We start from the raw sequence: 21,819 nt of genomic DNA on the forward strand, positions 1-21,819 counted from the left end.
GCCTAAATAGCCTATGTTTTCGTTTGGAGATGAACGAATTCTGGTCATTTAGGGAGCGGCTCAAAATGTCAACACAACAAGTGACTTAGACCGAGTCAAGCAAAACATAAGCACATTTTTCAGCACCAGGGACTGTTGTTGGCGTTGGCGGTGGAGAAACCGAATTCCCCGTCCCTCGCTACTTGGGCTCCGCGTTTTTGACTTAGCTTCCTCCCCCCTCTTTCTCTTTCCGACCTCCACACTCGTTAATTCTTGACTCTACTGGGGATGCCCAGAGCCAGAAGCTCTCCGGCAGCTCTTCACCTGCCCGCGTCCCCCACATCTGGAGGCTGACTGCGGCTCTCCACTGTTGTGACTTCCACGATCCGAGTGCGCGACTCGCGTAGCCTTGACGCTGAGATCACGAGCGCACCGACAGGCATTTGAATACATCACGGGCCCCGCAGCGATGGCGCATCAAAACGGTCAACAGGCATACTATGGCCAGGCCAACAATCTTTCGAGCTCCCAGCCAGCTTCCGGTCGCTATGAAGGTTACGCGCCTCAGCAAAATCCCACCTCGAACCAGCATCTACCGAGACGAATGCCCAGTTACAATGCCGGAGATGACTCGACGCTTTTCAACGCCGCTCGGCTCTCCAATTCTCGAGCGACCGATACAAACGCGCGGTATCCGGCAAGCAGCGGTGGATATACGGGCAATGTTGGACAAGGGGGCTACGGTGCTGCCCAAGGGGAATATGATGACGATAGAGGTGCTGGATTCTCACACGCGGCAGCTATGTCGCCCACTCGTGCTGCGTCGCACAGCACAGGCTCGGCCGGTTACCCGTACCAGAACCCGTCCGCGATCCCGACGCAACGCATATACAATCCCCAGCAGTACGGCCTGCCGCAATCGCAGACACAGCCAAACCTGAGCTACAATCCCTCGAATTATAACGCCCCGTACGTGAGTCCCGTGTCAGCTCATCAGCCCTATAATCCGGCGGCGTACCAGCCTTCTGCAGTCGCTAGCCTTGCGTCTCCAACTTTGCCACGACGGCCAAGCGACGCATCGCCATACAGCCAGACACCTCCGACTCCGTCGTACGGCTTATCATCACAGCAACCACCAGTGCCTCCGCCTCGCGGACCCGATCATCCTTACGGAGGACGTTCGTACGGATCATCGCCAGCCACTTTGAGTCAGCGGACTGGGAGCACCGCTTCCACGTATCGGCCGACTCCCTCCCCGTCAACAACTGGATACGTGACCTCGAATTCACCGTCTAGTGCCTATATGCCCCAATCTGCCACGCGGCCATACTTCCCCGCGTCTCATGGTTTTGGGACCGACTCGCCATACCCCTCTGTCACGATTCCGCCAATAAACCCTGACTTTGACGACCGGCCTCCTGCGCCACCAGTACATCAGTCGCAGGGAAACGGGCTTTACGGAAATCGGCCAAGTGTGTCTCATTCGTCATCTCGGCGGTCTCTTCCCACTCCCCCAGTGCAGCAAGACTTACCTGTTCTACCTCCGAGACGAACGGACACATTGACTCGACATCCACAGGCACGACCTTTACCTGGACCACCCGTTGATGACACGCCCGATGTTACTGGGCCGTCTCCATCTCCCGGCCTCAATGATTCCTATGAAAATGACGAGTTGATTAAAGAAATTGAGTCAGCGGTAATGGATACGCAAGCTTCATTTACTGCACGACGTCACAGCTCCAGGGCATCTCATAGCGGCTCTGCTTCAAATTTGCTTCTGTCACCAGACGAACAACACACTCATACCAACGGCAACATGGCCACTGGGACTGGTCAATATGTCAACTATGACGCCTATAGTGACGATAGCGAGGCGGAAGCCGAGGCTGGGCTTGCCATGTTGCGTATGGCGGAAGAGGAGGATAGAGCTCACCAAGACCGAGAGCGTCTTCAACAACATGGCCGCCCTCGGCGAGAAACTAACGCATCTATCCGTAGCACTCGCTCTCAGGGGTCTCGCGTGTCGCCAAGAGGCCCCTCTCCGAGAGGCCTTTCGCCGAACTCAAATCCTCAAGAGGACGGTGACTTTGTGGGGCACGATCTGGCTCTTTACGAAGGAGGCTATCAAGGAAATCTCCATTATGGTGACCAGCCGAATTGTGAAGAGTACTCAGATCAAGCCACGGGGGGCGGTTTTTCGAAGGCTCATGGCTCTTTCAGAAGTTCCGATATTTCCCCCGATGAACGAGGTGATTACCCGGACGAATACGAGCATCCTGCCATTGCGTACGAATACGCCAGTCGCTTTCATCGCCTGCCACCTGATGCGCGGGTGGACGCTGGTGGCACCGGCGGATTCTCGGCACCAGGGAATTATGATCGGCGGATGAGCTTCGACTATGGTGAAGATGGAGACAGCCCATATGAACATCATCTGGACGGAGATCGGTCCGACGACGAAAGCCCACACCGGGCCGCGCATGAAGATCTTTTCTTCCATCCAGGCATGCGCCCGTTGCCCCCAGCGCCCGTTGAGCCCGCGAACCAAGAGCTTTTCACACATTTGATGCCCGCCGGCACGTATAGACATCCGGAGCAGGACGAATCGCAGGGCCATGATCAGTATAGACAACCCTCCTTACCAGCGTCTGCGGACTCATACGGAGACACATTACTCAGTCCCTCTCAGGTCCCGCGGTCGTCGTCCCTGTCGACGCCCATGGGACCTCGTACTGATCCACCTATCAGATCCAAGACCGAAGCGGACCGCCTGAGGAACAAGCAGGAACAGGAGTTTCTGTGGCAGCTTAAGCAGAAGGAACTTCCCAAAATTGATCCAGCCGAAGCGGCCGCTTCGATGGCTCTGGATCTGCCCACGATTCCCGCAGGGCGCCGCAAGAAGTTCAATCCCGCGAAACTATCGTCGGACCAGTTCAAGAAGTGTACTGAACCGTGGGCTCTTAGCTCCATTCTGGCTTGGATTCGAGACTTGAGCGAGGATGAAACCGATCTCAGGATGTCCGCTATTGTTGATGCGATTGTGGCGCTGTTCACACATAAGGTTCCAACTATGAACACTACCGAAGCCGAAACCCTCGCTGCTCGTGTTGTCAACAGTATGTTCCAGGAGGAAGCACTTGTTAAGGAAGAGGAGTGGGTCAGATTAGGCAATGGAACACTTTCGGGTGTCCTCTTTCAGATCACTGGTACTGGGTGCTACTCGTCGAATCTCCACGAGGAGGAGCTGCACATTCAGGACACCGATTCCTATTGCCGGTGCTATTCTTATCACTGCATGAGAACCCTGAAGAAGGTGAATCTGAAGGCGCAGATGATGGCACCACAGAAGAAGATGGAGGATTGGGTGACTTTCTACAACGTGCCAAAAGAAGTGTGGGAGTCCCATCCAAAGAAGGAGGTCGATCGGCAGAATAATTTGCATGAGATTGTGACCACGGAAGATGCCTATATTGGACAACTGGACGTCTTACGGGAACTCTACCGTGACCAGCTTGCTGCCATGAATCCTCCCATCATCCCAGCCAAGCGACTAACCAAATTCCTGTCTGATGTCTTTGGCAAAGTCGATGCGGTCAAACGGGTCAACGAGGACTTCCTCCTGGCGCAGCTCAAATACCGCCAGAAGGAGCAAGGTCCGTTCATTGCTGGCTTCAGCGATATTTTCCGAGAGTGGATCCGCAAAGCAAAGAGCGTCTATATCGACTACGCTGCACACTTTCCCGCTGCCAACTATTATGTCCGCAAGGAGTCCGAGCGCAACGTGCATTTTAAAGCATTCTTGAACTCCGCGCGCGATCACAAGTTGTCCCATCGATTAAGTTGGGACACTTATCTGAAATCCCCGATCACGCGAATCCAGCGATACACTCTGCTGTTAGCTACCGTCCATAAGAACATGCCCAAAGACTCCGAAGAAAAGACCAATTTGGCCCAAGCCATCGATGAAATCAAGATTGTCGCATTGGAATGTGACAACAAAGTTGGCGAGATGAACAAGAAAGCCGACTTGATGGAGCTCTCGGCCAAGCTACAGCTGCGACCAGAAATGAAGAAGGAAGTTGAGCTCAACCTCGAGCACCTGGGCCGTGAAGTCATCTTCCGAGGTGATCTTCAGCGCCCAGGAACACGGACTCGATTCCTCGTCGACACCCATGCTATCCTATTTGACCACTATTTCGTTCTTGCCAAGTCATTTACCACCCGTGACCCATCGCGCACGGCCAAGTACGAACGGTATGATGTCTCGAAGTTGCCCATTCCGATGGATCTGCTGGCGTTGGAAAGCACCCGCGACGATCCCGTTGTGAAGTCATCTGTTCGTGGGGTATCAACAGTGACTCAGGCCCAAGGTAGCATGAGTCCCCTGACGCATAGTGGCGCTCCCACGAATGGCCCTACCGCAGTTCTGGACCCCAAAGATGACAAGATCCTTTATCCCTTCAAGATAAAGCATCTTGGCAAGAACGGCACATACACTTTGTACGCCGCCTCTGCGCAGAGCCGTAAGGAATGGTGCGAGAAGATTATTGAGGCAAAGACCAAACACGCTGCAGCTCTATTCTCACAGAATGCCGAGCCTTTCCGTCTGCGTGTTCTTGCAGATACTGCATTTGCTTATTCCGACCACACGGCTGGTTCGAAGAGCGTGACCATCAAGGGAACCCCGCTGAATCGTGCTATCAAGGAAGTGGAGAAAAAGTATGCAGATTCCGGGCCTCGACCTCCGCCTGTCTGTAAGACTGGTGTGAACTGTGCTACGGTATTCCAGCAGCCTCCGGGTCGAATGATGTGCGCAATCGGAACGGATTACGGCGTTTACATGTCTGATCTTAGTAACCCGCGCGGTTGGTATCGGGTAAGTGCTTGTGGTTGCTCAACTTGATTTCAGATTATCACTAACTTGTCCAGGCCATCCCTATAATGCGGGTAACACAGGTCGCCGTGTTTGAAGAATTCAATCTATTCTTGCTTATTGCCGACCGCTCCTTGATTGCCTACCATCTCGACGTGGTATGTCCTGCTAGTGGGGTAGCCCAATCGCAAGATTCCGCCCGCCGAGCTCCTCAGAAGCTATCCGGCAACCGCGAAGTGGGCTTCTTTGCCGCAGGACGCATGAAAGACCGGTACCTGGTCTTGTACAAGAAACGAGACGGTCTTTCCTCCACATTCAAGGTCCTCGAGCCCATCCTTCAAAAATCCTCATCCAGCAAGACACGCCTCTTCCAATCTCGCCGCTCTCAAACCGAGTTCTTCCGCGAATACGACGAGTTTTACATCCCTGCCGAAAGCTACGGCATCAACATGTTCCACTCCTCCCTGGCTATCTCCACCCAACGTGGCATCGAAGTCCTCACCCTGGACAAAAAGCAGTCCTGGTCCGTCCCCGACTTCCGTTCCGAATCCCAAGAAGCCCACGATACCCTGTATAGCATCTCCCACCGCATTCAAGGCCTCCGGCCGCTCGGCATGTTCCGTCTCAGCGACAGCGAGTTCATAGTCGCGTACCAGGAATGTGCTGTGTACGTCAACAAGCACGGCGACGTCTCTCGCAGCGTGGTCATGGAGTTCGTCGGCAGTGCACACACTGCGTGTCTGTATGGCAAATTCCTCATCCTCTTCAATGACGACTTCGTCGAGGTTCGTAACGCTATGAACGGTCGCCTCAGACAAGTCATCCCCGGCCACGGCGTTGTCTGTTTGGATGATGGCAGCAAATTGCCTGGATCATTCGGTCAGGCTACTCCATCTTCCAATATGAGTGGCTTCCCCGGCTCCAATGGCACCTCTTGTAGTGACGCTGCACACACAGTCAAGATCTGCATGCAGCACCCCGAGTACGAGCGCAGCCAGATCGTCTTGGAGTTGGTTGAGAACGAGGGACAGAAGGACTAATCAAACCTTATATCCTGCGCCTTCACTTCCCATCGGCCTTTCCACTTGTCTATTAATTCGAGATACTTGTTTACTTCTCTTTTTCTCCCATACCAACTCTTCGCCCTACCACATCTTATTTTCCAACCCCTTCTTCATGTTCGGACTTGGACGCAAGGCATTGACGCGTATTGGCATGCATTTTCCCTTCTGATGCAGAGCGCTGTTTTGATGACATGCTTGTACATAAAATTGTGACCGTGCCATCTCACGACTCTAACGACATTTATTATTTAGTCAACCTATTGCAATCTATGCATTTTGAACTCAATCAGATTCTGGCCGAGGCCGTGTACGGCTCTATTTTCCAAAGACTATGTTTCTACAGCATAGAATACGAGGTGCCATCCTCCCGGTAGATGTTTCTTGAATGCTTGTTTTTGGGGGTTTTGGGCTAAACGCGCTAGACCGACTGCTTGGTCGGCTCCGGGGCGGGGGTGTAGGTGTACGAAGCTGAACTCAGCGAAAATTCAAGAGTTGAGCGGAAATGGCGAAAACAATTGATCAGCAGCTCGTTTTTGCCGGTGATCTTCATGAAAGGAGAACAATAGTAACCAACAGTGAGTCAACAGGACGTTATTGAATGGTTGATCACCATTCTCCTTAACCACTCTCCTCAAGTTGTCTCTCTTCTCTTCAACGTTTATTTTTTCGCGGTTGTAGGCTACTTCGCTTTCAATGAAAAAGATTGGCTACTTTTTGCTCAAATCATGCAAAGTATTAGGATGTATTTGGGGGTAGGGGAATAGTGTTGTTGGCTTTGGAAACGATTGAATCGGGATTCACGAAATTGAGCACCGGGCCCCTCACCCCTCACTGTGACGTGACAGGATATCAATTTCCTTGGAACAAATGGCTGGTATCCTGGTGAATCCCACACGATGCGGGGCGTTTCTCAGTTGCTGGAGAGAAAAAATTGATATCGTGTTATAAAAGATCAACTGATAGCTGTCAAGGACTGAGCACCTTTATCTGAGCACACGTAGTAAATGGGCATCTAACCTCCTATGTATTATGGCAATGGTATTGTAGCCAGAGAATGATTTTACACTCCCCAAGAGGAACTAATAAAGCTGCTTAAATAACATAGCGGAAGCTAGGAATCTGCCGATCGGTCTTGTTGGCTTGTTCTGCAACAAGATCGAGCAGGTCGGAATTCTCCACCACCCGACCCTGCTTAGAGTCTCGCCGTTTGTTCTCCCAAATGTAGAATGTGATAAGTAAGCCAAGGAAGAAAACACCCAACACAAGTCCGCATAGGGACGCCTCGATGCCACTCTAATCAACTGTTAAAAATTTGGTCATTAAACGTGAATCAGGTAGGAGTACGTACCTCATAAACAGGATCCTGAGAAGCTAAAAAGAATTGTGGTCCCACAATATTGCCTACGCAATACGCAGCAAACACCGCAACACTGATTGTACTTCTCTTCGTAACACCAGCCACATTTGAGCTGACGATACTCAGCATGAGTGGAATGTTGGCAGCAAAAGCCGCGACAAAGCACAAACCAACCATCTTTGAAACCTTGTGGGCATCATCGAGTGTGTATATCATAACGACACCAATGACGGCAACTATGACGTTGAGTATCATTCCCGGGATGCGAGAATTTGGGATGTATGTTGCCATAGCCGCAGTAATTATGAGGAAAACGAGTTGAGAAAGGCCAATTGGCATCTGAATCAGCAACGATTTGAAAGCAGGGAAGCCAAATCCTTCAACAATGATGGCACCGAACTGTAGACCTTGTTAGCATATAATTAGTTCACTTGATAAAGACATAAGACATAGTATCCACCCACGCTAGTAAGTCCACCATTGGCAAGATTCACGCAAAATGTGTAGAATACCATAAGCCATGCTTGCGGGTCCTTTACTGTGTCCAAAACCTGGCTCCAATCAAATTCGCTGGCGTTAGCCGCGCCGGTCTTGTTTGTCAGAGTTCTCTGCACTGCAATTGTTCGCTCCGTAGGTGTAAGGAAAGAAGCTGTAGCGGGTGAATCAGGGAGTACGAAAAATAAGAGCACGGAATATCCGGAGGTTATGGCTCCCAGTGCGAGAAACAAGAGACGCCAGCTTTGCAGACTTGAGGAAGCATGTCCAATTCCATATGCAATGACACCACCGATTATGTTGGCGACGCAGTTGCCGATGAACCATGCAGCTTGACTAAAAAGAATTATCCATGTTAGCTCCAATTGTAGGTTTTGGGTTAAAACATGAAGTAAATACCGTGCTGGCTGCTCCTCGCGCTTATAGAACATTCCAGTAATCAATCCGAAGCCTGGTGCGACGGCAGCCTCAGCAACTCCGAGGAAAAATCGTGCAGTGATCAACCCAGCAAAGCTCTCGCAAGCTGCGTGGCACATCAGAATACCACCCCACAAAAACCTATTCAGTTAGTTTCATTAAGAAAATAATTCCAGGTACTTGAAGTGATAGAGGGACCTACACAGATACTGCCAAGTATTTTCCTAGCGGAAGACGAACAATCAAATAAGATGTAGGCCAGCTCCAGGCTAGATACCCGAAGTAAAATATGGCGGAGCACCATGTATATTGTGAGCCAACAAGATCCTTTTTCAAAATATTAGCATTTCACAACAAGTAATAAAAATTACATTAGATCCATGCGAGGTAGACTAACAAGGTCGGCTCGCATGTTCAAGAGAGTCGCTTGACTTATAGCCAGTTTATCCATGTATTGAAGCATATAGCAAAATCCCATAATTGGGATCATGCTATGAAATAGGAATCAGCATTCGTCTTGTTATATTCACAAAATGACATTGCCCAAGAACCTTTGCATGCTTACAATAGATCTAGTTTCCGAAGCAGTTGGCGTTCCTCTTCAGGAGATGCCTGATACTCGAGAAAGTCTCCAATACCAGCATCTTGAGTCGTTTCCTTTGCGACATATGGCTCCTTTTCGTTATATGGAGGGGAGTCTGATTGCGGTAGCTGCATAATTGGGATGATTCAAAGTCCAGAGATAAAATTTAATATAGTATAGTATTGTTTCCAAGATTCTCAACGGGATCAGAGGGCCATGCCAAAGACAAGGGCAGATCTTTTATACAATGGTTCTTCAAAGTTTAACTAACTGCCGTGAGCAATCCCCGTAGGGGATTCGGGAAATCCGTACGGGAATTGTGATTTGTACCGATAGAGGGGAAGCGTCAACTCGGCAAAAGACACGATCAGGGTGCTTGGGTCGGCAATCATTTTATAGGCGATTGGTTAGTGTTTTGATTTCTAGCGTAACGTCGGCAACTATGAAAGTTAATCGCCGCCCCCGCATTGGTGCTCGTTATCTTATGCTCCCCCCGGATGAACAAGGATAACGATACAAACATATATAGAGGTTATGAATTAGTAAATTCAGGATCTAACTTCGACCTGACTGAGGATTTGGTTATCCGGGAAGCGTTTGAAAAGCAGCAGTTCATGTCCTGGAGGCATAATTGTTTATGCGGACTCATGTTGATGGCCTCGTGCTATGGTTGCCGTGTCTTCCGATCGCAGTTGGGACCAGGAGAGGGTAGTGCACGGTCACATCCAGATATAAGAACCCACAAGTCGCGTGGGGGACATAATGCCATCCAACAAATTTTTTTGTCAAGTTATCTGCTTTAGGTACTGATAGGACTTGATCAATAGCCAAGCTTTTCAGAATATTTATCAAGATGACTCGAGTCCAAACCCTTACAATGTCAAACACGCAAGTTAGAAGTTCAATCGACACTGCCCTGGATAAGGTTGCTGAGCAACTCCGCGAATTGAACCATGCTGTGAGATTTCATTCCACTCGACAAAAGTCATAGCCAATGCGATTGCTAACAATCATGAGTGCAGATCTGGTCCAACCCCGAACTTGCGTACGAAGAGCACCAAGCTCACAATAACATCTGCGACTTCCTGGAAAGCCAAGGATTCGCCGTAACACGACATGCCTACGGTGTTGAGACCAGCTTCGAATGCATTAGTGGCACGGAAGGCCGCATGGTCAATTTTAATGCCGAATACGACGCGTTGCCTGACATTGGACATGCCTGTGGACATAATCTGATTGCTACCAGCAGCATTGCGGCATTTTTGGCTTTGAGCCATCTGCAGAAGGAGTTTGGAATTGGCGGTCGCATTCAGTTGCTCGGCACACCCGCGGAGGAAAATGGGGGAGGCAAGGCCAAATTGCTTGACACTGGAGCTTACAAGCAGGTTGATGTTTCCCTGATGGCGTACATATTCCTTTCTCGATGATTTCGGCGCATCTGGACCAAGCTAAACGTCATTAGTCACGGAGGACCGAAGAAGATGGTTGGAATTCCTGCCGACGGTGTAGCTGGCGTCCTCATGAATGCCCGCAAGGAGCTTTGGGTGGAGTACTTTGGAAATAACGCACATGCCGGAGGAAACCCATGGGAGGGTGTTAATGCGCTGGATGCTCTGGTGACCGCATACAACGCAGTCTCCACCTTGAGACAGCATATCCTCCCCGATGAACGAGTACACGGTGCATTTTTGGATGTGCCTAAGGTTGCCAACATCATTCCCGCATACACGAAGTCTTATTGGCAGGTCCGGAGTCCTACTTTGGATGGGATCAACAAGCTTATGGCGAGAGTTCGTCGGTGTATGGAAGGTGCTGCTACCACCAGCGGCTGCACATTGAAGATTGCAGAGTTAGTCTTGCTGCGTGACATCTAAGTAATGCATGCTAATAAGTGCTATTCCAACAGAGAGGGACTTTATACCGACATTGTCCTGAACGACACTCTTTGCGAGCGATATACCACCCACATGGAAGGATATGGTAAAACCATCATTAAAAAGTACGATAAGGTCTTAACCGGTTCCTCCGATGTTGGTAAGTGACAATCCACCTGGGAAATCCCCTATGTTGCAGAAGTTTGTATTGATACAATTGCAGGAAACGTCAGCTATGCTGTTCCCACACTTCACTCTACGTTTGCCATTCCAACACCTGAGGGCTCCTACCCACATCATCCTTCCTTTACTGCCTGTGCTGGTACTGATGAAGCTCACCAGGAGGCCGTTATTGTTGGCAAAGGGCTGGCTCTCCTTGGCTGGGACATGTTGATCAATGACAAGCTCTTCGCTGCTGCTAAGTCTCAATGGGAAGGACAAATGCCGAGCAAGGTCGACAACTGACATGTCCAATAATTTACAAGCCATCACTCTGAAGAGTAAATATTATTATCCCATGGATACATTTAAATGTTTTTGAGCTTCAGCGGCTGGGTACATCTCGGCTGTTAGGGCTTATCACGCGACTTACTACAGAGATGTTCAGTTGCTTTACTACAAAGATAGTCTCGGTTTCCGAATCTTCTATATTATGTATCGTCATCAATAGGTTCACTCGAGATTTTTCCGTTATAGAAATAATATGTGATGGATTAACTGTTTCTCGCGATCTCACGTAACTCCATTTCCTGCCACTGGGCCAGTTTCTTAGACTGCAGCTGTCTCGGCGTCTCACCCGCTAGATTGGTCTGATCCATCATAGCATCGTCCCCTACCTGTAGCAAAATAGCAATCATTTCATCCAGCGCTCTTCTCATGTCCGCGTATGTGGCTTTCACACTTCCGTTACTCGTCTGCCTTTGCAGGATCGTTCCCATTGTCAAACATTCATGGAAGGCTGTATTGCCTTTGCCATTGACGAGAGACACATTCGCGCCTTGAGAAATCAGAAATCGGGTTGCCTGGGTTTGGCGTAGATTCCTGGCCATAAGATGCAACGCTGTATTTCCGTCTATGTCTTGTTGGTTGATCAACATTTTGGCACCGTGTGAAAGAAGACTATCCATCAGAGAGGTGTCGATTGGATCACCATCCAGGCAGCGGGCAGCTAGCTTATGTAGCACGGTTTGATCATTGCCGTCAACTAAATCTGCATGCGCCCCATTCTCCAGAAAGAACTTCAGCGTACTATCAAAGTGTATGCTCTGACCACAACCGGCATGGCCTTTTACAGCGTGATGTAAAGGAGTCTCGCCCCTGTTGTCCCGAGCATTGATATCGCTACTAGAGCAGAGTAGTTTGAGGGCAACAATGATCCGATTGTTGATTTTCTCGTCAGGAAGCCAGCATTCATGTGAGCCTGGGCCCGCAGCTGCCCAGTGAAGAGGTAGACGCCCATTACTGTCGCGGCATGATAGTGCTTCAATATTACTTCTTCCACTATAGTCAAGAAGCGTCTGGATGACCTCCGTATTCCAATACATACTGCTAATGTGAAGTGCAGTGACGTCCGACGGAAGTTCTATCCGCCAAAATGCGGATGAAGGATCGTAATAGTACTGTTCCTTGGCGTGTACATTGGCGCCTTGGTCAATGAGTCGTTTCACCAATGCGGAGCCGACTCGAGAGGAGGCTAGACCAAGAACTGTACCAAAAGACTGCAGTGGTTGGTTGTCGCAGTCATCATGTCGGATTGCAGACCCTCCAGAGACTAGCACAGTCGCCCATTCCACGTGCGTCCTGGGGATTTCAGCCGCCTGGGCGGACGCACCGCCATCGAGGAGTAAGCATATTAATTCTTCGCCACAGGCGACACGGTTGCTTATCCAGTGATCAGAATCCCCTGGCGTCTCATGATTGGCACGGTAGGGGGGCAAAGAACTCAGAGCTCTAGCAGTCGCCAGCAGCGCTTCATCACGGTACAATTGGGCAATATGGGTTGAATAGAGTGCAGGCTGATTGTCCAGAATAAATCGCGCTGTCTCGAGCTGGGTCTCCCCGCATGCCGCAGTCAACAATGAGAACTTTCGCTGATGGAGCGGCACTTGTGTCGAGTCGGTCTTGTAGTAGTCCACGAGAACACGGAGAACATCAGTGCGTCCCTGCGACGCGACGATAGAGAGCGGGTCATTAAATACTTTATGTTCAATATCCAGGCGCGGAGAATAGACAGAAAGATATTGCTTCAGTCTGGGGAGGTCATTGAGATGAATTATTGAGAACAGAAGGTCCTCAGTATCGTTCTCATAGAGCCTGGTACCATGTTCGTCATGGAGAGCGTTCTCTGCAGATTCCCGGGGATTTTCCACCCATGGGGTATCAAGGTGGCTATAGGACATGATCCAGAGACGTAGCGAAACGAGCACGAAGGTAGTAGGAAAAGAAGACTCTGACCCCTAGAGAGAAGCCCCCACTGCTCCGGAGTACGGAGATGTCGCTTAGGCAAAATACCGCTAGAACAAAAATACACCATGGGCGACATTTCTAGTCTAAACGTAATTCACTACCCCCGAGCCGCACCGTTATGGACGCTTTATTAGCTCGTACTTGAAGCGATTGTTAGCCGCATCTCGGCAAGTTAAGGCAAGTTAAAAATGATCCACTATGCTGCGAAATTTCAGGGCGTACTTGTGTTATTGGTGATTTGCCCGGACTTGCCCGAAGACCCTCAATTCTATCCTCGGTTGCACAGGGGAAATAGCAGCCCATGTATGGACATCTGTTGAGTGTAAGCCTCATTATTATAACAGCCAGTAGAGAAAACAACTTACAATTTGCCCTATCTATAAGCTTCTCTTCCTATTTGCGAACTCGATATACTTCGTCCAAAGTTATGTCGGGCTGTCAGAGAGGGGGAGGTTAGTGACGGCGTACAGTGGCACCACACAAGTCTCCGACCCCCTACAGACCCGTCTTTCATTCTGCCGCATTTTCTACTGGTCCAAACTTGGCTACCATCACTAATACTTGTTAAACCAACTATTTGGCTCTGAAATAAGGCCAAGAAAATGTTCCGCAAGATGTTCCAAAAAATGTTCCAAAAGATGATATGGTCGTAAGAATCCAAAAATCTTATGCAACACGATGAGCGTGGCTCTTTGTAGGATTCCTATCATTCCAGGTAGGGTAGGCGGTATATTAGATTGGAAAGGGCGGTGTGTAGGGGGGTTGGAGACTTGTGTGGTGCCACTGTATTAGGGCGCTAAGCCTAACAAAGCAAAACGAACTCGAACAAGCAATTCACAGGTCTGCCGTTTACAACGGACAATTCATGATCAAGAAAATAATAAATGCAGCCTTGGAGCTTTATAAAGGTATCTATCTAACCTAGTACCTCAATGCGGGACCGGATGCACCAACGCAAGTGTATAATTTCACATAGCTCAGGACCAAAAGAACGCATAACAGACAGAGAATGAAATGAATTTCTCCCCGAACCCAAGCAAAACAGAAAGGAGAGGATATCATCATGATTCAAATTCAACAACCTTGCTGACAACCTCGGCATCATGCGCTGATATGTCATTCCCGTTCCCTCCAGTGTCAGGCTTGTCAGCTCCTTCCTTTACATCAAGAAGAGAAGACGCCTCGTCTTTACCGCGGACGCTGACAACCTCTGCACCCTCGAGGAGATCGCGGTCGGCATCGCGCACGCCGCCGCGTTGGGGGTCCGCACCGTATGCGCCTGCGCCCCAGCTGGAGATACCACCGGCCATGGCGGCAGCGGAGCCACGGCGGAAGTCATCTTCGTCGTCCTCTTCGTCATCCTCTTCACGGCCGAGAGCGTTGCGTTCAAGGTCGCGCTGGGCTTCGTCCATGCGCTTCTTGACTTCGGCTGCCATGCGGATACCGTCTGTGACGATGTTGTCCAGGACTCCGCGGAGACCTTTGCCGGGTGGGACGATGCCTCCGGAAGCTCCGGCGACGGATACGGCTCCGGCTGCGGTGACGTTGGAAGGTTTGGCGCTCCCGATATTTGAGAAGGTTGTGAGGTTAGAGGAGAGGGATGAGGATGCGGCGAGCGCGGCTGGATGTGGGTAGTCGGACAGGTGGAAGGACTGAGGGAAGTAGGACTCGAAGAATTGTTCGAGGAGCTCGTCCGCTAGGACGACCATTCGGAAAGTTGGGAGGGTAATGTGAAGAGGGTTGTTAGGGTCGAGGGCCGGGTTGGCCGATTCGGATGTTGACCGGTGCCGAGCGGCCTCGGTGGATGCTGCTGGTTGAGAGGCCTCTGGAGGAGAGGATTTATTTTCCTTGTTGTCGTCAACGTCGATCAAGTCTTCTTCATCGTCGCCGATGGCGAAAGAGTCAAGCTTTTCTGTGACTTCCGTAGCGCCATCCTGTTTGGCGGCCTTCTGGTTCTCAGGGTGGCTGGGGTCGGCGTATTCGAAGCAGCGACGAATGAACGCGCTGACACTACCCAAAAACCTCTCGTCAACGGTAAGTCTGTTTTGCTCGGCATGCTCGCGGTCACTAATGCCGTTCAGATCTTCTAGGGACTGAGTAGCAGTGATAGTGCCCTCGAACCCACGGCGTGATAGGAAAAGTAGTGCCTCGGAAATTTTGAGAATCCCCTCTCGGTCAACTTGGCCATTGCCACTGTCATCATACAGGTCGAAGAAATAGTTGATGTTATTCATGATGTCCGGTGATCCCTTGAGACGAGCCAGACCGTTGACAACGTTCTGCAAATTCAAGCCTTCCTCGGGGTCAGTAGACCACTTGCGGTACAGGCGCTGCATAAACTCGTGGTCTGCTGGTTGTCGACGGTTGGCCCAAAGCAGTGACTTGTTGGGCCCCCTGAGACTGCTGTAGCCCTGAGAATCTTTCCGAGATCCGGCGGGCGTGTCCGAGACAGCCCATTTTGAGGTAGCAGCCAAGAATTCCCTGAAGGCATCGTAGTCCATGTGAGTGGGACTAGGTCCGAGGCCAACACGGCCCATCTCCGCATTTGCAGGAGGCCCAAGGGTGGAGAGACGCTCGGATTTCTTCTTTTCCTGTCGCTTTCTTTCTTCCTCGACGAGTCTCTGGTGCTGCTGCCATTGATACAAGGTATCGTAGAAGCGATCATAGATGGTGCCGAGGTCGTCGACACTTAGACGCTTACTCTCGGGGCCAAGGTTGCGAATGGAAGTACGCTTAGCGAAGCTTTCAATACTCTCCAAAACAGCGTCCTTGTGCTTCTCGCGCTGTTCGACAATGGTGCTGTGTGTGATTCCAGAAAATTCCTTGAAAGCCACAACCATCAATTCTTGGAATCGTGTGATGGCCCGCAACTTCGGATTCTCCGATCTGGGATGCGCGGATTCATCCAGACGGGAGAAGTAAGACTTCAGAACAGAGATGAAAGATCCATCATCCTGAATATCCAAAAGCTCCTCGCCGTTGACCCGAAGAATCGCCAGACCAACCTGGAACAGCACCTTGGGGCCTTCCAAGAAGAAAACGTCCAAAACACGGAATGCAAAGACGAGAGGCATGGAGTTGATATAAAGGGAGAGGAACCACGGAAGAGAAACGACGGAAAGCTGTACATCGGACTTGGCGAGGTGTTCCCAAAGAACTGGCATGGTCTTTTCCACGAGAGATTCAAACACTTTTTGGTCGAGAAGAGTACCATACATGGTGGTAGAGTAGTATCCGGGAAGGAGACGATCACAGAGCATGGAGAGTAGGAAAAATGCCTGAGATTCGGACGTATATCTGTTTCGAGTCAGTACTTGGTTGATGTTTCAGGAAGAGCCGTTGTGACAAACATTAACAATGCTGCGACCACGATATTCATGGCTTGACAATATCCAATTTCGGCATTGGTCCAGCTGTATGCTGTGAGAACGCGACGCAAGCGACCAATACCCTCCTCGCTCTGGAATCCCGGATACTCTGGTAGACTGCGGTTCAGATCTTTTTCAATCTCATCAATAGCAAGGGATTCCTGGCCCTGGAACTGGGCTAATGTCTCCTGGTATAGCTTGGGTGAGCGGAGGCGAAGGAAAAAAGAACCGGATGAAAGTTCCCAGATCTCTCCACGCAATCGATTCGGCAAACCAACTCTGATCAGCTTATGAAATGTGGGTTGCCGGACAAGCGTGGCATTGCGGCCGTTTTCTGAGAACAAATTAGCTGAAAGAAAACAAGGCAATAGCTATTTCATGAGCGTACCTCGGAAATACTCGCCCCAAAGCCGCATTTTGCTACGGTCCCGGAGCTTGCGCGCATCGCCAGGATAACGGAAGAGCATGCCCAGCCCTGCATCTGGGGGCGGACGAGCATTCTCCCCCTGCTCCTCCAGTGGCTTCCCCCGCGCACCCGAAAGCAAATACTCTGAGTAGCAATCCGAAACGACAGACCGCAAATTGTCAACTTCCTTCATGCCTTCCCTCAGGCCTTTCTTGAGGCAATCGCAGAATCGCTCGCAAGCTTGTCTGCTACCGACAAGCTGTAGAATTAGGCGCTGAGGCACAAAGTTGGGTTCCTGCTGTTTGTTCAACAACCCATTCCATGTTGTCAATGCCAGGGAGAAAACATGGCTGGCGCTGTGAAGTCGTTCGACGCGGCGAATACATGACAAGGGCAGCGTGAAGCCATTGCCGGAAGGGCCAGTGCCGTGCGTTTGTCCGGTAAAATTGGTCGACGCACTGAGGGTGGAGGAGGGTAGGAAGCTCGTTGGCTGTGTGGAGAAGCAGATAAACCGCTCACTGAGGTGCAGACGCCCAGTATACCGATTACCTGGCCGGTTAACCTTGCGGGGACCTTCTCCAGAGCTGGCAGTGTTTGGTAGAGGGAGGACGAGGTCGGCAGTGATCTCCTGCAGGGGATTCTGAGAATCGGGCAGGCGAAATTGCTGGCGGAAGAGGGAGGCTTTGGAGGGATTGTGGTTGTCGGAGGAGAGGGAAGGGATATTGAAGTTGGCAGGGTCAATCAGTGATTGAGCCTTCTGCACAAAGGAGGACCACGACATGGTAGTGGGCAGATGCCGGTCTGAGTCGGACTCGACGTTCAACAGGTACGGAGGTCCGGTGGAGGACGGGAGCGGAGCTAGAGACGCAAGCACGGCCAGCCGATGCGGGCGGAAAGAGTGTTGATTAACCCGATATCTGTTCAGTAGAAAGCTTCAGGGTCATTGTACAGCCCCAATCATCGTTGGTAGAGCTTTGAACGTGCAGCTCGGAGAACGTGGGGATGGGTGTTGTTGTCGGATCGATAAGAGGGGGAGAGTGATGCTGATTCCATGTCACGTGATGATCAGCCCTATGTTACGAGTTCGTCGTCTACGAGATATTCCAACAGCATGGGTTATTGCTGAAAGGAGAATGAAATGCTTAGAATCTACAGATGGTGACGAAGGAGTTGCTTCTATGGAAGAAAAGTTCATTATAAGGAAAATCGCTGTACAAGCTGGACATGACTACAGTAAAGAAAAGGAAAACAACACATGGCAGTGAACAAAGTCTGAAGCAATATCAGTCTCGTAGTCAGACTCAAAAGCAACTTTTTGCTGTTCCATGCGTTCAAGAAATGAGGAGGATCAGAGACGGGTCCATTAGTGAACCAATCTAGTTCTTATCCATAGATTCCCGGGTCTGCGAGGACTCCTCGATGTATTCGGGGAGAACTTCTTCGGTCTCGGCCATCAGACCCTGCTTCTCACAGGCCTCACCCTGCTCCCAAGCAGCCATGTGCTCCTGGGACTTGGTGCCGCGGTACCGCTGCCACAGGAAGACAACGGCCTGGCCGAAAAGCATGCCGACGGCGCTGGCGGTGAGACCAGCCAGAACACCGAGAACAGCGGGCACGAGAATGAAGCGCACAATGCGAGAGAAGGTGTGGGCGAAAGCGCCGCGATGGTGACCGTGATGCATGTGGTGGGGGGGACGGTCGGCACTTTCGGAATCAAAGTGGCCATGGTGATGATGTCCCTTGGGGCCTTCGAAGTCGTGGAAGGACATGCCCTCAGGGCCAGCCTCATCATGGTGCTTGTGGTGACCGCCCATGCCCAGCATACCCTTCAAGCCCTTGGGCTTTCCGTGGCAGCCCTTGCGGCCGGCCTTGGAGCCCGGGCCCATTCCCATAATACGCTCCTTCGCAGCGGCCAGAAGGCCACGAACACGGGAGATAAGGAGCTTCTGGAGGCACTTGGGCTTGCCGTTGCACTTCTTCCAGGACAAACGGTCGGTGGGGGACGCGGTCTCGTCGATCTCGGTTTTGGCGATATACAACTGACCGGCGGGGTCCTGGATGAGGGTAATGGCGACGGTGTCGACGGGGACCGGATGAGTCTCCAAGTCTAGAATTGTGAATCGGACATTGAGAAGGTCGGCGGCGGTTGGGTCGTCAGAGGTTGGCAAGGGCATGACCTCGAGGGCGTAGCCAACCGGCATGGGGCCGGCTACTTCACCATCTTCGATTTCCTGAATGACATCGATAGGGCTGGGAGCGACTGGAGGGAAGATCTGGCGGCCGTTGGCCAGCAGGCGGTTGTCTTCAATGGAGAAGTCGAGCATCTTGATGGTCAGTAAGCGCACTCTCGACGGGTTCAACCTGACGTACCAGTGACGACGGCTTGCCATCAGCCCAGCTGACAGCACCTTCCTCATCAACCTGGCGGACGGGGCACTCAGTGCAAGGCAGGTCGACGATGGCATGGCGGGTGTCTTCGAGGAGCAGGGGGTGAATGTTCATGAAACCGTCCTCGACGGCTTCCACCTGGGGCTCCATCTCAGGGATGACCAGCATGGCGCTGGCGCCCAGAGCGGCCGCACCACCCAGAAGGATGGAGCGAACATACATTGTGGAATAAAGAGCGGACGTCGAAGACAGGGGAGGTAAGATAAGTTTGAAGTTTGAAGTTTGAAGTTTGAAGAATGAAGTTTAGAATAAGAAGTTTAGAGGGGGGAGGCAGTGGAGATGATCTGTCGCCCGCATATGGGGCGAAAGTGGAGCTGGTGACGCCAGCTGCTGCGTATCTCGTGACGTGATTCGCGGGCGGTGGTACCATTCGTGACAATCTTACCGTACGCGTCCGCCCAGTCGTCATGCATTTCTAATTCAATTGTAGCGTGCCGGTGTATTTACAGTACGCCCACGCGATCGTGATCCACACTCGACATGGACGGGCGCGCGCTTTCCCTCAAACGGAGTGCAAGACCGAAAGATCAGTCTCAACCTGTCCACGGCCGCTCGTAGTCCAGCCACCTGTTAACGCCGAACAAGGCCTTCTCCCCTAGCTGTATCTCTGAAACCTTCATCTTGTACAGGCAACTCGATGCCAACGGGACATCGTTGGCCACCATCCAGTCCTCGTAAACACGCAAATAATACGCAAGCCACATCATCACGCCCATACCCATGATGGTTGTCGCATACTCCTCCGGCTTCGCTAGCACTTCTTGATAAGCACTTATCATCCAATCAATCAGCGAATGCCAGAGCTCATTATAATGAATGGTGGTATAGCCCTCTCCGGCTTCCTCCGGTTTCTCGGGCCATGACCCCGGCATCATCTCCTTGGGCCAATTGCGGACTGACAGAGTTCGGCCCCGATTACCACGAATTTCCCAATTCATGTTAGCCTCGGGGTTGGAAGTGGCATTCACAATAGCGAGCATCTCAGGTGGAGGTCGATCGGTTCGTCTGAGACCCCCGTGCCCTAAAAACGGTCCCTGTTTGAGCTGTTGCCTAGCAAGAATCTCCTCCTCCTTGCAGGAACCCCATACTGGGAAACAGGGTCGATTTAGGCGAATTCGTTTCGATGGAGGAGGCGGTGGCTTTTCTAGCAAGTATGACGGTGGTTTTTCGATGTGTGTTCTCAAGAGCATCTCACAAACGCCCATAGGGAGAGGCGAGGTTAGAGGCGAGGTAACCGGCGAACGAAACAACATCGTATCCCAATTTAAGAGTTCACCTCGCGGCTTCGATCTCGAGCAAAATGGGGCCGATTCTGGCAAGTCTGGGACATTGGGACGTCCAATCCGGAGCCGTTGCTGGTCCGTATCGACTTGTCTTTCCACATGTGCTTCTCGCATTATGGCGTCTCCATCGGCATCTACCTCGATGTGCTCCTCGTCCAGGCATATAGGCGCGTTTTCCATGCTGACATCCCCATTAGCGTCTATCTGAAAACTGTCCGGGGAACAATCCATGGCCATCCGAGCCATCGTATCTCCCCGGTCAAGAAGAGCTCGGCCTCCTGCTAAATAAACCTCATCTGCATATATGCCATCTTTGGAGGGCACATCGAGGTTCCACACAGATTCTTCAGCGTCTTTAAGGAAGAGATAGAGGCACCAGAGCTGTTCGTTCTCGTCATCGACGTGCTCCTCAATGACATTCAGTGCCTCAAATATTTCGTCCCGGTCTTTCATGTGCCAGCTGAAGACATCATCTAGACCGTCGAGCATAAAAGCGAGTAAATCTTCAAGATGCGCTGCCCTTTCATGCGTCCGCTTAATTTCCCAAGAAATCTCGTATTCACGTCGATCCCTTTCTACCTCTGACAATAGAAATGCGTCGTTTAGCCCATCATGCAAGTGATGCATTTGCGTGATATAGTCCTCTCTCACAGCCCCAACCTGCTGTGCCTTTGTGTATTTCACCTTCAGCTCCCGGAGCTCTGCGTTAACCTTGCTGCCGACGTCTGTCAAGTCAACGATCGACTGTTCGCAATCGACGAGAAAATCGTGCATGTTGTCCCTTGCTATGTGGTGCCTCTGGATGCTCTCAAACTCCAGCTCGAGTCCCCGCTTGTCAGAGACGGACCCTCTTGCGACTTCATCCAAGGGGGTGATTGGAGACTCATCTTCGAGGTCTACCATAGGCTCGATGTTGCGATCCAGAGGGGGAGGCCTGAGCTTGAATTTGGCATTGACCGGCGTGGTGGATGGGGCCTTTGGAAAGGGCTCCCGGAATCTGGTTTTACCCTTTGATCGGATGGTCGCCATTGGGACTTGGTGTTTGTGAAGTGGGACAGATTCAATCAAAAGTTAGCAAGACAACTCAACAGATTTCAGCAGTAGAATAATCAGGTTATGGAAGGATTTACAGGGGTATTTGAATACCTTTCTTTCACTGGACTCGTCTGCCAACGGTCTTCAACTCCTTTGTTTGGACTTGAA

General features: G+C 51.1%; 7 protein-coding genes across 7 annotated transcripts; 2 read left to right on the plus strand and 5 right to left on the minus strand.

Moving 5' to 3' along the window:
• Window positions 1-448: 448 nt before the first annotated feature.
• N7498_010773 (putative Rho guanyl nucleotide exchange factor) lies at window positions 449-5,895 on the plus strand (the record flags this gene model as incomplete). The annotated part of the gene is made up of 2 exons (XM_058457829.1): window positions 449-4,858; window positions 4,912-5,895. The coding sequence occupies 2 exons, from the start codon at window positions 449-451 to the stop codon at window positions 5,893-5,895; spliced, it is 5,394 nt and encodes a 1,797-aa protein (XP_058304728.1).
• Window positions 5,896-7,011: 1,116 nt separating this feature from the next.
• N7498_010774 (uncharacterized protein) lies at window positions 7,012-9,163 on the minus strand (the record flags this gene model as incomplete). The annotated part of the gene is made up of 8 exons (XM_058457830.1): window positions 7,012-7,212; window positions 7,268-7,675; window positions 7,741-8,107; window positions 8,171-8,329; window positions 8,391-8,515; window positions 8,586-8,679; window positions 8,754-8,886; window positions 9,043-9,163. 8 exons carry the CDS (start codon window positions 9,161-9,163, stop codon window positions 7,012-7,014), a joined length of 1,608 nt encoding a protein of 535 aa, XP_058304729.1.
• A 485-nt stretch (window positions 9,164-9,648) lies between these two features.
• On the plus strand, window positions 9,649-11,110 carry N7498_010775 (M20 family metallopeptidase; the record flags this gene model as incomplete). The annotated part of the gene is made up of 5 exons (XM_058457831.1): window positions 9,649-9,729; window positions 9,794-10,176; window positions 10,234-10,620; window positions 10,678-10,805; window positions 10,869-11,110. 5 exons carry the CDS (start codon window positions 9,649-9,651, stop codon window positions 11,108-11,110), a joined length of 1,221 nt encoding a protein of 406 aa, XP_058304730.1.
• Window positions 11,111-11,358: 248 nt separating this feature from the next.
• N7498_010776 (ankyrin repeat domain-containing protein) lies at window positions 11,359-13,044 on the minus strand (the record flags this gene model as incomplete). The annotated part of the gene is made up of 1 exon (XM_058457832.1): window positions 11,359-13,044. The coding sequence occupies one exon, from the start codon at window positions 13,042-13,044 to the stop codon at window positions 11,359-11,361; it is 1,686 nt and encodes a 561-aa protein (XP_058304731.1).
• Window positions 13,045-14,172: 1,128 nt separating this feature from the next.
• N7498_010777 (GTPase-activating protein) lies at window positions 14,173-17,666 on the minus strand (the record flags this gene model as incomplete). Its single annotated transcript, XM_058457833.1, has 3 exons — window positions 14,173-16,408; window positions 16,462-16,813; window positions 16,868-17,666. The coding sequence occupies 3 exons, from the start codon at window positions 17,664-17,666 to the stop codon at window positions 14,173-14,175; spliced, it is 3,387 nt and encodes a 1,128-aa protein (XP_058304732.1).
• A 595-nt stretch (window positions 17,667-18,261) lies between these two features.
• On the minus strand, window positions 18,262-19,495 carry N7498_010778 (uncharacterized protein; the record flags this gene model as incomplete). Its single annotated transcript, XM_058457834.1, has 2 exons — window positions 18,262-19,209; window positions 19,256-19,495. The coding sequence occupies 2 exons, from the start codon at window positions 19,493-19,495 to the stop codon at window positions 18,262-18,264; spliced, it is 1,188 nt and encodes a 395-aa protein (XP_058304733.1).
• Window positions 19,496-19,866: 371 nt separating this feature from the next.
• Window positions 19,867-21,645, minus strand: N7498_010779 (uncharacterized protein; the record flags this gene model as incomplete). The annotated part of the gene is made up of 1 exon (XM_058457835.1): window positions 19,867-21,645. One exon carries the CDS (start codon window positions 21,643-21,645, stop codon window positions 19,867-19,869), a length of 1,779 nt encoding a protein of 592 aa, XP_058304734.1.
• Window positions 21,646-21,819: the final 174 nt, after the last annotated feature.

Source organism: Penicillium cinerascens, assembly GCF_028974065.1.
Source record: "Penicillium cinerascens strain IBT 15544 chromosome Unknown scaffold_4_segment0_segment1, whole genome shotgun sequence".
NCBI classification, from domain to species: Eukaryota; Fungi; Ascomycota; class Eurotiomycetes; order Eurotiales; family Aspergillaceae; genus Penicillium; species Penicillium cinerascens.